Source organism: Lissotriton helveticus, chromosome 10 (assembly GCF_964261635.1).
Source record: "Lissotriton helveticus chromosome 10, aLisHel1.1, whole genome shotgun sequence".
Lineage (NCBI taxonomy): Eukaryota > Metazoa > Chordata > Amphibia > Caudata > Salamandridae > Lissotriton > Lissotriton helveticus.
In genome coordinates, this window is record NC_136071.1 from 256,731,135 (window position 1) to 256,749,215 (window position 18,081).

The 18,081-nt window shown below is 46.0% G+C and overlaps 1 protein-coding gene across 1 annotated transcript in view; it reads left to right on the top strand.

Annotated features, from left to right (window-relative positions):
- The window catches only part of ACAA1 (acetyl-CoA acyltransferase 1), a 131,915-nt gene that overhangs the window by 19,170 nt on the left and 94,664 nt on the right, over window positions 1–18,081 (top strand). Inside the window, exon 2 of the mRNA XM_078665270.1 lies at window positions 13,151–13,244. Within this exon, the coding sequence (XP_078521396.1) occupies window positions 13,151–13,244 (94 nt within the window). The remainder of the gene's footprint in view (window positions 1–13,150; window positions 13,245–18,081) is intronic.

Below are 18,081 nucleotides of genomic sequence, written 5' to 3' on the forward strand. Positions count from 1 at the left end.
AATGCGTGTTATTGGCGTCTTCCCGTGCATAACATTTCACTTTGATAAAGAAGAACATATTGTATAAATCGGAACCATTTCCCCCCCACCCCCTACTGAGCATAACACATATTGAAAGAAGCTAAAGAACATTGTCTACAGTAAGCGTAAATCACAAAGTCCATAACAGAGTCTATGAGAAGTATACTACAAGGCCCACATTCAAAAGACGTCCCATCACAGTTCCTGTGGATGTGTTACCCCAGAGCACATGGAGCCAGTAGACGCCCGGAAGCCCCTTAATCCGACCCAGGTGCAGAGTGACCCAGACGTCTCTGACTGTATCACGTTTCGGGCTATAGCTGATGTGTCCTGACAGACTGCCAAATTATAAAGTCAAACAGTGGGCAGCTGGGTGTCCTTATCCATGGCGTCCAAACTACTGGACTCCACTTCATCCTCCGACAGCTGTCGAAGAAGATAGGACGACAGTGGCCCCCAATTATCTTTCGGTCTCGACCTCAGAGGCAGTAGCTCGGCATATTCATGCAACTGTTCTTGCCAAGTGGACATGGTTGTAATCCAGCATTTGAACTTGGGGGCATGCCCCCGACCCCACCTGCATGCAACCAATCTTTTCACCAGAAGGAGACTTATTGCAAGAAACTGTTTATGACCCGTAACTACCGGTTGTATCAAGCCTAATAATGCTTTCATAGGACAGGGGATAATGTCTACGTTTAGCATATCAGATAGGCCCTTAAACACCTCTGTCCATTAATCAGCAACTTGAGGGCAGGCCCAAGCTAAGTGAATGAAGTCTGCCCCTGCAGCCCCACACCGTGTGCAACAGTCAGTGTCTCTTAAGTGGAATTTATATAACTTAGCAGGTGTATAATACACTCGATGTAGGAATTTGTAATGTATCAAGCGTAGTCTGTTGTTACCTGTAATAGCGTTGGTTTGCGTGCAGCTAATCTCCCATTGCTCGTCTGTAAGAGGTGTAGCTAGGTCTTTGTCCCATTCCAGACGGACAGTGGGGCAGCTCTTGGGGTGTTTTGAACATGTTTATAAAGTAGGGATATAACATGGCGTGGGGTTTCTGCCTGTAATATGGCATGCAGAGGCGCAAAAATTTCCGGTTCCTCTGGGAAAGAGGGGGTGATTGCTCGGACTCCTTGCCTAATGCGAGTATATAAAAAGGAGTCCATCACTGAGGGTAATCTCTCCCCAAAGAATTGCTCTACGGTTCGGAATCTACTCTGCACATATAAGTCGCCCCAGTATCGATGTCCCAGTTCTCTAAGTAGTTTCCGACAGATCACTTTGCAAGTGACCGTCAGGCGGGGGTCATTTGCCAAGGGCGCTGTGGGGGAGTAAAAGAACGTGGTGTCCATGGCATGAGCTATGCGGCGCCAGGCCATAGCTGTGCAGTCCACCGTGGACGGATCCGGTTCCCTGTGCCCTGTATGTTATGTACCCAGTCTTGACCAGTGGGGCCATATGTCCGTCCTCAACGGCCAGGTGAGCCATGTACGGTGGCGGGTGGAACCAGTAGACAGCGAAGTGTGCCTGGACACAATGATAGTATCTTTCGAAGTTGGGGACCTCAAATCCTCCCTGGTGAAACGGCAGAATGAGTGTGTCAAGGCTAATCCGTGCCTGCTTTCCCCCCCAAATCAGTCTTGTCAGCTGCGTCTTTAGTGAGCTGAAGAAGAACCGACCTGGGTCATATGGTATATTGACAAAGAGTTACAATAGTTAGGTAGTATCACCATTTTGATAAGAGCAAGACGTCCTGCCATTGAGAGTGGGAGGCGCAGCCACCTAGTAATGTTGTCTGTTATCTTATCAATCGCCGTACCGTAGTTAGCCCTCATCATGGTATCCTTTTGTCTAGTAATTCGAACGCCCAGATATTTTAATTCGTCCATCTCCCATAGCAGAGGGAAGTCGAGCTGGTGGGAGTGAGTGTTGTCAGTCAGCGGGAATATTGCAGATTTAGCCCAGTTTATTTGCACCCCGGCAAGACCGCCAAACGTAATAATTTCACGTAACACTGGATTTAAGTTGTCCCGGGGTTTTTTAATGTACAGTGTCATATCGTACGCATAAAAAGAGACTAGCAGTTGTCTGTTGGGGTAAATGAGAGCACAATGATTATGTCTCTGATGAAGTTTCGCGGCTAGGGGCTCAATGGCGATCACGAAGAGAATCGGGGAAAGGGGGCATCCTTGGCGTGTCCCTCTCTGAATATCAAAGGGGGTGGACCTGGCTCTATTGAGCAGCACAGTTGCTGTTGGTTGATAATATAGCAACTTCACCCATTCTATGAAACTGAAGGACATTCCCATGCACTGCAAAGTGCCAAATAGGTAGTCCCATTCAAGCGAATCAAAGGCCTTGGTGGCATCTAGAAATACGGCCACAGCCTCGCAATGTGGATCAATGTCTTGTAACACCGCATGGAGGGTACGCAAATTGTGGGAGGTGGCACGATTAGGTACAAACCCTGCCTGATCCGGTAGGACCAGGCGCTCCATGAGGAGGTTGAGGCGCGTTGCCAGTACTTTAGCTAAGATCTTAGTGTCACAATTTAGTAAGGACAACGGGCGGTAGGAGTCACAGTGGGTAGGAGACTTGCCGGGTTTGAGAAGGGAAGTTATGAGTGCTTCACGCATAGTGCGAGGGAGGCTGCCCTCTTCTAGCGCCGCATAAAATACCTGTTTTAGTATAGGGGCTAATATGGGAGCAAAGGTTTTATAAAAATCTATCGGGAGGCTGTCGGACCCGGGGGCCTTATAAGAGCGCATAGCCATGATTGCCTCCGTGATTTCATCTAATTCCAATTCCAAGTGTAGGAATTTTGCTGGGTATCACCCAGCCAGGCCAGTGCGACATCTTCAAAATAGGTGGGCAAGTCGAGCGGTTCTATTTTATGAGAGGAATAAAGGGTCCGATAGTACTCCTGAAAATTTCGGAGTTGATCGGGAAGATTCCGACATAGTGTACCTTGAACATCGTGGATTTCAGTAATGTAATTGGCAAATTTAGGTGGCTGAACCGAGTTAGCCTGCGCTCTCCCCGGTCTAGCGCCCTCCCCATAAATGCGTGCGGTATGGGTCTTCCCCAAAAATTTGCATTCCCTATCTGCAACCGTCGTATAATCAGTTAGTTTCTCTCGCATTTGGGCCTGAAACGTTTTGTCGCCCGGATTTTGAGCAATGCTACACTCAAGCGCGCGTAATTCTTTCTCCATTTTGTGTAAGTCTTCCCGTAGTGATTTAAGAATCACACCACCCTTGGCAATGCACCAACCCCAAACAGTGACCTTGAATGCCTCCCATACCGTTGTGACGCTAGAGACAGAGGACATGTTGCGGTCAAATAAATCGTGAATATCCTGCTCCATTTCAGTTCTAAAAGCAGTGTCCCTAAGGTGAGCAGGATTTAGTTGCCAGCTCAAATAGGGGGAGCAGTCCAAGGGAACCTGGAGTTCCAACAGAACTGGGGAGTGATCTGAGTAGGTGCGGGCTAGGTGGGATGCATTTTTAAGCCAATGGGACATTCCTGCCGATATGAAAATATAGTCTAAGCGTGCCCAGGAAGAGTGTATGGCTGAGTAGTGTGTGCCTTCCCTTAAAGTAGGATGGGCGTGCCGCCAGGCGTCTTATCAGTCCATTTTCGTCCACTATGTCGCAGAGCGTTCTTTGCGTGGTTGTGTAGTGTGTAGGGAGGGGCCGTGTCCTGTCCATGAGGGGCCGTAATGCGGTATTAAAGTCACCTCCCCATATAATATATGTAATTCCCAGCATCTGTATCTTCCCCCACAATATAAGTAGAGCATTGGGGTTGTCGACGTTGAGGCCGTAATAGTTGGCAAACAACACTTCGTGGGAATGCAGTCTGACCCACACCATACAAAACCTGCCGTCAGTATCTGTATCTACACCCTTAGGAGTGAAAGCTACTCCGCGTTTGATTAAGATAGTGGCACCGCTTGAATAATTGGAGTAGGAAGAAAACGAACGGCTGGAGGCCCAGCGTGATGCAAATTGTGTGGTGCTGCTGGGTGCAAAATGTGTCTCCTGGAGGAGAACAATGGCCACCCCCTGCCTATCCAGGTAACCTAATATCTGTCTGCGTTTTCTCGGGTCGTTAAGGCCACGAATGTTCCATGTGGTCAGCTTAATCGACTGTAAAGCCATCTTCTCATTTGGGGACCCCACACTCATATTTGTTACAGTTCACCTTTTCAGGAGTGTGGGTTGTCCATTAAATAAAGTCAACAAAGACCCCGTGTTAGACTCCGTACGTGGTGTGAATGTCATAACTTCTACATCATATTTTAGTGCATTTCGCTCAGCAGTATTAACTCCCGCCCACACCAGCATCCCCAACTTGCCGGGCATAAAGTACCCTCCCAAAAAGGTAAACTTTCCCTTGAAACAACACATCACCCCAGCACCCCAAGAGGGGAGGAGGGGGGGGGGGGGAAGAAGGCGGGGGTTCACCCTGTAGAGGGGGGGGAGATGAACCACTAGGGGCTCCAGACCTGCCCATACATCTCCCTACTTTCACCCACTGACATCCCAGCGGTAAGCTAGGTAGTCAATTGTGGGACGGAGATGACTGTCCGAGCAATATAAACATAGCATACTTTGACAAAAAGGAAAAACAGTATTGTACATCACCAATGCAGTTCGTTTCTCTGCTTTAGAACAGTCTGATGAGGAGGGCCCTCGGGAGATACAATCACAGGGTGATTTAGTCCTGTCGGGAGAGAGGAGAGTTCGATCTGGACCTACTGCCAGAGTCTTTTTCCCTGGAGGATGCCTGCCTGTTACATTTCAGATATTCTTCAGCCTGCTGCGGAGATATAAAAAAGTGTTGCTTCCCACGATGAGTAATCTTGAGTTTGGCCGGCTAAAGCATTGCGTAGGAAATTTCCAGGGACTGCAGTTTCTTCTTCACACCAGAGAATTTGCGTCTCGCCTCCTGCACCGTAGGGGTAAAATCCGGGTAGAATGACAGCGTTGTGTTTTCAAATGTTACTTGACGTTTTTAACGAGCTAGGCGGAGTACCGTGTCCCGGTCCCGATAATTTAGGAAGCGAGTGATGGGCCGGGGTGATGCACCAGGAGGGGGGCGGGTGCGTTGAGAAGTAATCTCTGCCAAATAGATCGGCCACCAGTTTTTCAATTAAGTCCTCCATTCGCCCAGTGTTGGTCGTCTCTGCAAGGCCCAAGATGCGCACGTTGTTCCTTCGGTAACGTGCCTCCAAATCCTCGTTCTTGTCGGCTATTATTTTGAGTAGCTTGTCCATCTGTGTGATCTGGCGGCCACTAGTTGTTGCGGTGTCTTCCAGGTCAGATATTCTGCTCTCTGCTTCCTTCAAGCGGGTATCATGTTGGCCCAGTTTTGCTACGACGGTGTCCATTCTAGTATTTAGCGCATCTATCTTAGAGTCAATAGACGTTAGGCTTTGTTTCATCCCCAGAAGGAGTGATTTCCAGTCTTCATCTGGTTGGCCTCCGCTCCTGAAGGTGCATGGTCAGCAGTTTGGGTTCCAGGGGTGGTCTTGGATTCAAATGGTAGTTTGGCCTGTTTGGCGTCATTTCGCCCCATTTTGCGCCACTGGTTAGCGGTCTGCAGGGGAGGAGGAGGCGAGGCTGGCACCTGGTTTACGCGACTGTGTGAGAGTCTGGGGACCGGTGTTGGCGGGTAAGAGTAGCCGGTAGCTGTCTGATGAAGGCTCGAGAAAGGCTCAACACGGTGGCAGATGAGGCAGAGCGCTATATCGGCCTTTCTGGGCCGGAACAACGACTTTGAAGCTGTGCTGGGGGAAGGAGCTCTCTGAATGGAGAAAAGGGCGGAAAAGCGTCCAAAGAGTACGCCACCCCCATACACAGAGCGGGCCCAAAGCGCTCCCGGCGGTCCCAACTTTATTGCGGCCTTCAGTGGGGAATCGCGCTATTGTTGTGGCCTTTAGATTACTATCATACAGCAAGAAGCCCTCCAGGTGAGCGGAAACCGGGTCCCGGCAGGAACGTGACAATTGAGCTGGTATCTGCAGGGGGGGCAGTCATGACGGGGAGCTGGCTCCGCAATCCAGGCAGTGCGCCGCGATGCCAAGGGGGTCAGTACATACCTCGTGCACAGCCTCAGTCCGCAAGGGAGGTGTAATGGCGTGGCGGGAGACAGGATCTTCACTCTCCCGACAGCGAATGCGGCGGGCCCCAGGCATCCGGGAGGCAGGTCAGCAAGAACGTCTGGTATGTGCGCCGGAACTATACTGGTGGCGGCAGTGAGGGACTCCGGGCAAAGCAGGACACGTCTCGTAATCCCGGCACCCGCGACCCTGCAGGCAGTAGGCGGGCAGAGTCTAGGCCCCAGACCGCGGCCTCAGGTGGTGATCCCGGCCGGTCGGAAGGTCGCGGCGACCAGGTTGTCCCTCCGCAGTCCGGGGGAAGAGAGCGCAGCTGCGCCGTCAATCCGGGGTACCAGGCAGTCGCAGGGCCCGTGGTGGCGAAATTGCAGGTGATGAGGGCAATTGTGTGTATGCAGCACGACTCGCCCGGTAGGCCCCAGACCCCGTCCTAGCGTTGAGATGTCAGCCGGGCCGCGGGCCTACAAGGAGCAGGTTGCAGCCCGCCTGCGAGTTGAGGCGGCGTTATCTCAGTCCCGGCAGTAGATAGAGCGGCATGCGTGGTATCGGAGGTCTTCTCTCCGTCTCAGGAATCCATCGGTGATGCAATGGGCCAGGTTTGTACACATTAGGATGGCATGAAGGATGTGGTAGTGCTCAGACGGGCCGGAGCCTCACTAAAGTGCGGCCATCTTGGTCTGGCGCCACCTAGCACCCCAGGGCTCAAAAGCATTTACAATTGTTTTTTATTGACGAGGTTTCGGCTTTATTTTCCACTATCTCTTGGCTCAACCCTGTGGCTCCCACAGAGCTCAGTGTCTCATGCCCTGTGGCTGCGACAGAGAGTATTCTCAGGACATGATGTACTTTTTAATGTTCTGCAGTTTTTATGATCTTGACAGACCATTATTTATTATCCCTATCCTGAAAAAGGCTGGTTTCAGGAGGGTTAAACCAGCTTTTATCTTTTTACAACTTCTTTGTGCTGGTACTGTTTTGTACACTCTTTATTTTTTAAGGGCAGCCCTAAAACATCAGGTCAAGTTGTGATTAATATCTGCACTTTAATCTATGTATTTTAATTCTAAACCCAGTGTAATTTGATGTATTAACAGTTGTTCACCTGTATTATGGAACACGATTTTAATCAGGTTTGTTTGACTTTTATGGTTTTACCAATAAAACCGAATAAAGTTTGTTGATGATGATGGAAAAGTTTCTAAGTGTGGAGTTTGAAAACCTAAAGAATCTCTTTGGATTTGCACTAACTAACAAAAACGATTTTACTTATCTGTTTACAGGAAATGTGACAGACTAGTATCCAGGTATACTACTCTGAGTAAGAAAAGTAATCTCAAAAGTAACTTACCTGTAATTTTACTGAAAAGTCCATTCCAGTCTATACTGTATTAACAAAGTATTGCATTTCTCTGAAACCATACTATAAGTCAAACCAAAGTGTATATACAATTTCAATTCAAACTGTTTACAAACTGCATTACTACTGTAAAGTATTTATTGCTTACCTGTGCCAGGCTTGCTTGGTTCTAGAAAATAAAATCACTAAAAGAGTATTTTCATACAAAAACAATTGGTTTGAAATTCAGTCTTTTAGTGTGTTAAAATCATTTGCTGACTGAGTGTGTACAACAAATGCTTAACACTATCCTCTATACTGCCTTACTGCTCGACCACACTACCACCACAAATAGAGAGTGTGACCTCTGCCTACCTTTGGAGTTCCACTGGACTCTGTGCACACTAAACCTCACTTTGGTATAGTATATACAGAGCCAGCTTCCTACATTGGTGGATCAGCGGTGGGATATACTACTTTGCATTTGTTGGACTACCTGGTTATCACCTGATCACACAACAGAACTCTTAAATTGTCTTTAGAATTCTGATTTTTTAAATTGGCAATTTTTTGCAAAATTACCAAAAGTCTTATTAGGGCCTAAGTTAAGTTCCTTTAGAATTTTAGAAAACTAAAAGTCACTGTAGCTAGGGTTAGAAGTTTTTTTTTTTTAACAATGAACATGAACCCAATGCCATAGAAGACTTGGTTGAGCAGCTCAACCTCACCCCTTACCTTCACATGTTTGACCCGGCTACACCTTAGGGCCTCCGATGGTTCTGGCCCACATATACTATCTTGTTTTCACCTTTGTGGATCAGATACGGTATGCTACTCGTATGAGGACCATGTGTCCCCTCTCCGTTATTGATGTAGGCATCATCTATACCTTTATCTTAGATATAAAGTCAATGGACTGGGTCCTAGTTTGAGAACTTAACATGAACACACACCCCTTGATGTGACCTCGTTTGTTAGACTTTTTACCACTGTTATGGACACGCCAGGATACAGACATTACCTTATTATTATTACCAACCTCTAATTTTAATGTATAAGTCTAATTAGCGGAATCAACATGGTGAGCGACTCTGTTGATGGTTCAGTCGGATCATACACATTGATCTTATGTAATATCTTTGAGTCCTGGTTGACCAGGCATTTCACCTGAGTGAAGTGTGATGGTGCACATTGGTGTAGTGATATTATTTCTCTGTTTGATATGTTGTTTTTACTACTTGTTTACAGGGCCCTCTGACCTATCATACTGACTGTCATTGCTATGGATTGATGGTCAAGAATTGAGGCCGGAGTATAATTTTTCTATATTTTATTCTTTGCACTATATGCCAGCAGAGTGACCTAAAATCCTGGTCCTGATGAATGCCTTGAACTTAATTGTCACGTAGGCAGACACATGTTGACCACATAATGGGGTATACATCCATAACCCAAGTTTTCACACTTTGCGGGCTCTTATCGTGATGAAGCCTGTTCTTAAAATGGCGGCTTAAATGCATTACAACGACTGGCCATTCCGATTACAGTGATTTTGAGAAGTAGTGATTGTGTATCTGTGCATTCGTTGTTGACTGATGTGTGCCATAGTGGCGGGCCCCTTGATGACTGCCCGTTTGTTGAGACCAGTCCTGAGGCTGGCAGCACGCTCCGGAGGGGAGAGTGGCAACAAAAGCTCAATGCCTGACCCTAAGATGGTGGTTGCGGTCGAAGGCGGCGCCATCAAAGTATAACTCTGGAACCACCCAAGGAACTAACCTTAATCCAACTGAACGCACACCTGATGAGGTATTTGCCGCATTTTAAAAAACTTTAATAGGGGCTCTGCAGATGTTCGTTTAAAGCGTTTTGCCTGTCCTTAAAATGGCAACTGTACGAGCAACACGGAGCTCCTCCTTCCAGCCTGGTGATTTGGTGCTTTGTAAATATGGCGCCAGCCAAGTGGGAAGAGGCAATCCCATTAAACCCTTTTACAGAGAGGGCCTTTCTCTTCCAGCTTGACTCCCTGAAATGGCCCCCATAACTATGCCCTTGTCCAAAGCACTCCTACTCTCCTTGTTGGGGATGGATCTGGCATCTTTGCCCTGGAGTCTCAGAGGCCCCTCTGAGAGAGTCCACAGTGACAAGGGTGTCACACATAGTGGAGGTCTGGGACTGCTCCCCTTACCACTGGGAGCCGTCTCCTACCCTGCCATACTTCAGACACTGTGTTCCGGCTGGGTTTCCTACACCCTCCCCACCTCTTCCTTCTTCATTCCTCAGAGTGTACCTGTGACCAAAGCACTCGTCTCCCCTTGTTGGGAAGGGATTCAGCATCTTATGCCCTGGACTCTCAGCGACCCTGCTGAGAGAGTCCACCGTGAAAATGGGGATCAAACAAAATTGAGGACTGAGAATTATCCCTGTCCCACCCAGCCGGACGTCAGACACAGTTACTTCCCTGTCTCCACGCTGTGTCCCCTACCCCCTCCACCTCCGCTTCCCTCCTTCATTCTTTGGCTACCTCCCCTTTTCCCTTCCTCTCTCACCTGAATTCCTCTCCACCTGCCTGCTTTGTCTATCCTTATGCCTATGCTCCGCTCAATTCTCCCTCCCCTCACCCTTTTACATTACCCCCCTACCCCTCATTAACCTAAAAATGTAACTTGTAACTGTTGTACCTTCTATAACAATGTATAATTTGTAACCTATGTAACTCTCCTCATGTAAAGCGCTTTGATACCTCCGGGTCTAGCCAGCGCTATATAAAACCCAAGTAAATAAAAATAAATAAAACCATGGATCACAATGCTTTTATCGTCTATACCGTAGGCGAAACATAAAGTTGTTGCTCCCTTGGATTTAGTTTTAATACACTTTTATTTTCTGTTGCACTCTGTCCCCTTGAGTTACTGAAATTATACGTGCTTTGTACACACAACACTCCGGCTCCTTCCCTTCTGGGTAAGTTGTAGCCCACACTGGGTACCTTGCGGTCCCAGTGTGTTGGAGGAACCCAATGATGAAGCATGTCACCCTCGGTTGAGTGAGTGTTTTCTTCCAAAACGCAGATGTGCCCTTCCCTGTCACAGCCTTTTTCTGAGTCGCATATTGCTACCCTATATCCTGTGTGAGTAATGATTCTTAGAAGTAATTTAGGATAGATTTTTCTTTTGTGTAGCATAATCTTCCTCCTGACCCCCTTGTGTGAGAAATGCAAGAAATGCTTAACACTGTCCTCTGATACTGCCTTACTGCTCGACCACACTACCACAAATGGAGAGTGAGATGCTATCTAACTTTACCTCTGCCTACCTTTGGGGTTCCACTGAACTATGTGCACACTATACCTCACTTTGGTATAGTATATACAGAGCCATCTTCCTACAGTGAGTCCCCTTGTCCTTGCTGGTCCCGACATTGCACATAGCAATTGCTTTGCACCTTCTTCGATGTCTACGTTGGTTGCAGCAGGCAAGGCTTTTCGGTGCTCCCGAGGGACACAGATACCTCTGCTCTCGACATCCAACGTGGTACAGCTCATGCACTGCTCATGATCATGGTCTTCCTCAGCTTTGCATGGTCCTCACAGCTGCACAGTCAAGGTCCTGGTCAACTCTCCTGCAACACTCGACATCCGTGGGCATTCGTCTTACCGTCAACTCTCCTGCAACACTCGATATCGGTAGGCATTCGTCTTCTAGGTCTCCGGGTCACCCTGCTTGCAGGTGCTTCTCTTCATGAATCCACCTTCGGATTCCACCAGACACTTTCTCCTTCTCAAGCAGTGGCATCTTCTTGAAGTGCTCCATTGGGTTTGACTGCGGTTTCTGACACTAATTCACACCTATGCACCCAGCTTCCCTGGTGTAGGTAACGTGGGTACTAGGGTATTCACGGGTGGAGTGGCTCTCCAACTTTCTGCCTTCCACTGGGTTTCTTCAAGGTCCACTGGGAAGGGTCCTTTTCCTTTCAAATTGAAACCGGGACTTATACGTTGATTTGTACAGGGAACGCAGTCCTGTTCCCACTCTGCACACGATCCCCGTGGGGCTCCTAGTCTCTCACCTTGGGTGGTTCCTTGAGTCTCCAGCACTTCTACGTCCTCTAGACGTTGTCTTGACATGAGTTGTGGTTTCTTATACCACTTTCTTAGTACAAGTTCTGGTCCTCCTCGCACCCCCGGAGTCCACTGTGTATTTTGTGCTATTTACTTGATTTCCTTGCAAAGTATTGTGTGCATTGTACATATCTCCGGGTAGAAGATATTTGAAGATGTTAGAGAGTATCATATATCAAATACATATTTTAATAAATACCTTGTGTGTTTCTTTTTCACTTAATCTATACATATAAGATTGCATTCTGGTAAAACAAGCTGCTTTACTCTCCTTCTGGACTAAGCCTGAAGGCTGCTTTCCACAGCTACCACTTGGAAAGCTTTCTACTGTTGTCTAAGACCTCTTAAATCATCATATGGGTTGTCTGGACTGGTGCAGGGTGCCCACTTACATTAGCGGACATCATATAGTAGGCCGGCCTTTCACAGACAGGCAGTGCGAACAAAGCCCGGATTGCTTGGCTGTATGGAAAAAGCCCTAAGCAATAGCTGATGGTTTAAGGAAGCTTTCATTATTAGTGAAAGAAGGATTATGGCATACTACCGACTTTGGTAAGGCGGAGCTGCTATTACCTGTGCCGAAAACCCTTAAGATGATGCCGCACGATCTCCCCTTGTCCAGACTGAGACCGCAAACCGACCTCATACCTCCTTTCTGATTCATTAGAGCAGCACAGTAGAGCATTTGAGGGAGTGGTGGGCTAAGCTTGAGGTATGGTACTGTGTACAAGTGGTGAGATAGTGAGGTATGTTAAGATGCAGGAGTGTGCAGGATTGAGTAATGCTTTGTGGCATGTGAGGGTATGAAGAGCCAAGTCATTAAAGTTAGTTTATTTCATGCTCAAATGGGCTGCTTGAGTATGGTAGAATGTATGAACATCAATGAGTCAAATTGAAGTCTGTTAGTCTGTAGGTGCCTGTGTTTGGCTCATAAAGGTTAGATGTACGAGCACATGCCCGGGTCAGTGATTACAGTGAGGTGGGCTAGTTTGGTTTTATAGTGTTCAAGACGGCTTGCACTGAGCTCAGTAGGACACAGTGGGTTGTGTTTGTGGCTCAGATAGGGTAAGGGATGGATGTGTGATTGGTTGAGGAATTGTAGACTGTAATGTGCTGAGCGAAAGAATGTTGCTCTTTCAAAACCGTTCAAGAATCTCAGCCTTGGTGCTTGTACATACATCACTGTAGCAAACAAATATTTCAGTCTCTTTCTGATATAATTGGAAGGGCTGGGCTGGCTGGTTATTAAGCTTCTGTCTGCATTTCCAACAGAAAGTGCCTCTGGTCTCAGCAGAAACTGTCTGGGGTGATAGTAAGGGGCAATGGGCCCTAAGGGGCACGAAGCAGCAGAAATCACATTTGCTGCAAAAACGTGTTTAGTAAATGATACCTGCCTATCATCCCTTGTTGAAAGTAGGAATTATTGATGATGACACAGACGTATCCACAGATTGTGCTGTAACGTTTGTTATCGAGCCAACTTTGCAAGAAAGCATCACTTGTTTCCAGAGAAGGCGGTCTGTGCTGAGCATTTTATTTTCCCTTACAGGACACTACTCCAGATGAGCTCCTCTGTGGTGTCATGGCTGCTGTCCTCAAGGATGTCCACCTAGACGCAGCGGAACTGGGTGATGTTTGTGTAGGTATGTACTTCCTTACCCCAAACTTGCTACATTGCAAGTTCGGATCCCTTATGCTTTTGACTGGTGTTTTATTTATACAGGAGTGTGTAGAAAAAGTGTTAAAAATAATCTTTGCCATTTCGAAACACTATTGGAAATTGTAGTGGAAAGTACTTCCTGTGTATGTTAAACCTCCTTGTCCTATTGCATATTTCTGCCAAAGTAGACATGGTCAGAAACATTATTTAAGAATTTTTCTAGTGCAATGTGGCCTTCACGATTAAAAACATTAAGTAACATGGTTTGATATTATAATGCAGAGTAAATGGGAGTAGTAGGGTGGTGCTGTATCTAATGTGTGGATTTGCACATTCAGTTAAGTTCGTCTATAATATGCCTCCCGACAGAGGTGCATCATATTTCTTTCAGGTTTGTTATACTCCACAGAATTTCACCAAGTTGCAGCTTATTGTATCTCTTTAATGCTTTTGCTGCATTGGTACATGTACCCTGTTACATATAGGTGGACAGTGTCCTGTTTACATGGATCAGGATGGGACAGGTGTCATAGGAGGACATTGGTGACTCTTTAATTGATCCGAGTGTGGCTGTTGGGTTGTTTGGATTAGAAATAATGAACCGTTTATGAATTTAAATTTTAAACAACAACTTTGGCATACCTTACTATTAGAAGGTACTCGACTGCTTCCTCAAGGAAATGCAGCAACTAAAAGAGCCAAAGGCAGGCATTTTCAATCTTTGCACTTATGATCTTGACAGCATCCCAATTGTTAGACCTGACATTCTTAGGGTGGCCTCTCCCCAGAATGTTTGCCTTTAACACCTGTTTTTGCTGATTCTTTTTGTTGGCCTTAGGACTCTGAAACGCTACCACTTCTAACCAGTGCTAAAGTGAATGGGCTTCTCCCCTAAACATGGTGACATTGGTGTATACCTGATTGGCATATTTTATTTACTGGTAAGCCCCTTGTAAAGTGGTATAACATATACTCGGGCCTGTAAGTCAAATGCTACTAGTGGGCCTGCAGCACTGATGGTGCCACCCACACCAGTAGCCTTTTAAATCTGTCCCAGGCCTGCCACTGCAGGGCCTGTGTATGCAGTTTGCTGTCAATTCGTCTTGGCATTTAAAACTACTTGCCAAGCCTTAACCCCCACTTTCATTACATATGTCACTTCTAAGGTAGGTCAGATGTACCCCTAAAGGGCAGGGTGTCATGTAAGTAAAAAGTAGGACATGTGTGTTTGATCTTCACATGTCCTGGTAGTGACAAACACCCAAATTCATTTTTAACTACTGTGAGGTCTGCCCCTCTCGTAGGCTAACATTGGGAATTCCGTAACATACTTTTAAGCTGTAATTCCTGATCCTGGAGGCATGGCTGTTTCATATCTTTGAAATGGTAATGAAAACATCATCCTAACTGATGAAGTTGGATTTAGCATTACTGTTTTAGAAATGTCACTTTTGGAAAGTGGGCTTTTATCTACACTTACTGCTTTGTGGGCCGGACAGCCTTTCTCCAATTCACGTCTAGTGTGGGTGACAGCTACACTTTGTGCATTCCCTCCAGACAGCCACCACACAGGAATGATTGGTGTGTCAGAGTACCATCTACAAGCATCTGCCTTCTGATGGCCTTGCCTGGGCATGATGGAAGGGAGGGGCTAACACTTCACTTTAACCACTTGGATGCTAAGGTGTTTTATGGCTCCGCATGCAATTTCCATTGAAATCAATGGAAACTCCATGACGAGTTACCCTTGTCATTAGCACTGAAGGGGTTAATAGACCGTGTACTGCCCACAAGGACTAATTAACCCCCCCCCCCCCCCACACACACACACAGAGATAGCCTGGCAGACAGAACTGGGTTGAAGGGTATACTTGCACTCTTCGGAGAGCTGCTTTGATGGAGTCTGGATTCTTAAATTTCAAACGTCTGGTATAATTATCGTACAAACCCCACCATTGGTTATTTGGACCTTTTCTAGTTGAAGAAGAGAGAAAGTAAGGAGCTAGCATGTACATTCATTTCCATACACAGTGAAGACCAACGGGGCTCCACAGGAAAAAACAAGGCGTGGAAGTAAGTTTAAAAGGGATTTTATTAACAGATTATTTCAACTCAAATCATTAGCTCATTAAGTATTTACATTTCAGCATCATCACTACTGATTAATTGATCAAGGAATCGATATTTCAAGATAACATAAAATGGGACATTAACCAGAATTACTGAAAGAATACAATATATGCAACAAGTGTGTTCCATAAAGGAAACCACTAATCCAATTAAAGAAGACTGGGTCGCGAAAAGGAAGTTGGTTGGGCAAATAAGCTAAGGTGTCAGCTTCAGAAATCCAAAGAAATGTTTTTGATGAGAAAATAAGAATGCTTCGCATGAAGCCTTTACACTCTGGCAATGGAGATCAGCAGAGGTGAGAATATTCTTTTCAGTTTGAAGCCAGCAAACATCCTTGTGGCTCACAAGAGTGTGAATGAGAGACTGAGTCCTTATAAATCCAACACCTAAAGCCCCCTACAGAAAGTTGTTGTAATAATTTGCGTTGTAATGGTATGCGTGGTAACAGAGCAGTCGTTGTACTGACTGCGTTGTAATGGCACCGTCTTGTACCGTCGGCGTTGTACACGCTTTTTCCCCCCACTCTTATGTCCCAGGGACCTAATATTTGTGTAGCCACCCCTTTGGGCTGTTTAACCCTTGATTTTACTCCTCTGCTGTAGGATAATGTTCCCACTTTTAACAGTTTTGCCCCATTAGGCTCATTTTCTTATATGCTTTTAATTTGCCCCGTTAGGCTCATTGTGCGACTGTCCAATTGCAATGCGAACAGTTCAGATGCTTGCATTATCACCTAATCAGGTGAACTCTGGCCCAGTTTCTTTTCAAAGCTGGAATGTTGCTGGTCTCGCAAGTAAAAAGGACAAACAAGGCTTTCGAGGACTTTGTAGCCAAGTGTAACGTTGTGTGTTTACAGGAGACGTGGGATACAACTCCTGTATTTTTTCCTAATGGTTCCTTTTCCTTTTCAGTCCTGGCTGTTCCTACCAGTCATGGGAGGGCAAAGGGTGGTCTTTTAATTTTTGTTTCAATAAAACTTAAACGGACAATGTCTAAAATTAATACTGGTTCATCATATTTGGCGGCTGGCTTGTTGAAACCCGCGAACTCTCCTAGCTTGTTAATTGCCAATTTTTACAATACTCCCTCCCCGACCGGAATAACAAGTCATGTTGTGCGCTTCAGGGTTTCTTTGATTCCCTGCCTAAATCCTACCTAACTTGCTCCCTGTTTGAATCGGTGTTTAAATCTATCTAGTGGTGGTAATTACCTTTTTATGGATTCTTTGCATCTTTCGCACACTCTGAGGGAGATCGTTTAGATTCCTTCCTGGCAGAGTATTACCTGGTTTCAACCTTGGCTCTTGACTTTGCTCTATCATCGGAAGAATACACTCCTTCTTTTGTTGACTGGGGTGCTAGCGTTATTATTGACTTTTTTTTATTTCTTACCTTCTGAACAAAATCTTGGTTAAATTCAAGGTAACTTGGAGTACCTGAGTGACCACAATCCTCATAGTCCTTTTTCGCGGGAACTTTAGGCAAAAGTCCCGATTTCATTTTGACGGCAATTGAAATGGTGTACAGTGTTACCTGAAGCTTTCCATGGAGATCAATTTAGGACTTGTTCTACTTAGATTGATGTATGCCTTAACGATGATTCCCCCACTACTACTATTGTTAATTCTTTCAACGTCATCAGTTGTAGTGTATAGACTGTGTTAATGGGCAAGGAGTACATCCACAATCCCAGACGCTATAAATTGTTCGATAATAATTGCTCTAGGGCTCGCCAAGGTCTTCTGCAGGCACTTCAGTCAGTCCCCAGAGAGCATAAATGGGTCTCTATATGTTGTGCCACATATAAGAGCACTATAGAGGACCAGATGCGTTTTTGGAAGTGGAAATTTGTGAACAGCTGCTTGCTGCTACCCATCTGAGAGACAGCACTAAGTTTTTGGAAACTGCATATCACCCAATCTTAAGGTCAGCTGTTGAACCTGCACTACAGTCTATCATTCAGTCTAGGACTTGGGTCGAACACTTTTAAATAATTTATGATGCTCCCAACTCCTCTCGCCGGCCCGCCTGAATATGCATATGCCCCCATCACCTTTGTACTAGATGAGGTTAGTGATGCCAATGCCATTCAAATGCTACAGTCTAATAAGGCCCCCAGTCTAGATGGCATTCTGCTTGACCATTTCAATTCTTATATAGACTTTTGGGAACCTGTTTTGTCTCTCTATTTGAACATGATTGTGCAATTGTCTATTCTGTACACCTATTCCTCTTCTGTGATTGACGCTGGAGGGTCCACTGAGGATGCATCTTGGCTCTGTTTTGGTTTACACTGTACATAAATAGCTTAGAAAAATTGCTGATTTGGCCAGGGAGCGATGCGCCCAAATTTGGTTCTCACCAGATTCCCACATTACTTTATGCAGACGATGACGACCGCTTTAGGTTTAGACCTCCTCTTAAGCCGATTTGTGGAATTCATGGATAATCTTGACTTTGTACCAATTTTACAAAGTAATAAGCCATGGTAATTGGACCTTGGTCTACCAAGACTAGACCACATTGCAATAAAGGTAATCTCCTTCAGCATGTCGCTGTTTTCCCTTACCTGGAAGTCTTGTTCAACTCCTCTCTATTCTGGTCTCCCCTGAAAGCCTCTAGAGGACATATGTTCTCGAGGAATATTACTTCCTTATTTGAATTCGCGCCTAGACTGGGGCATACGTTGAT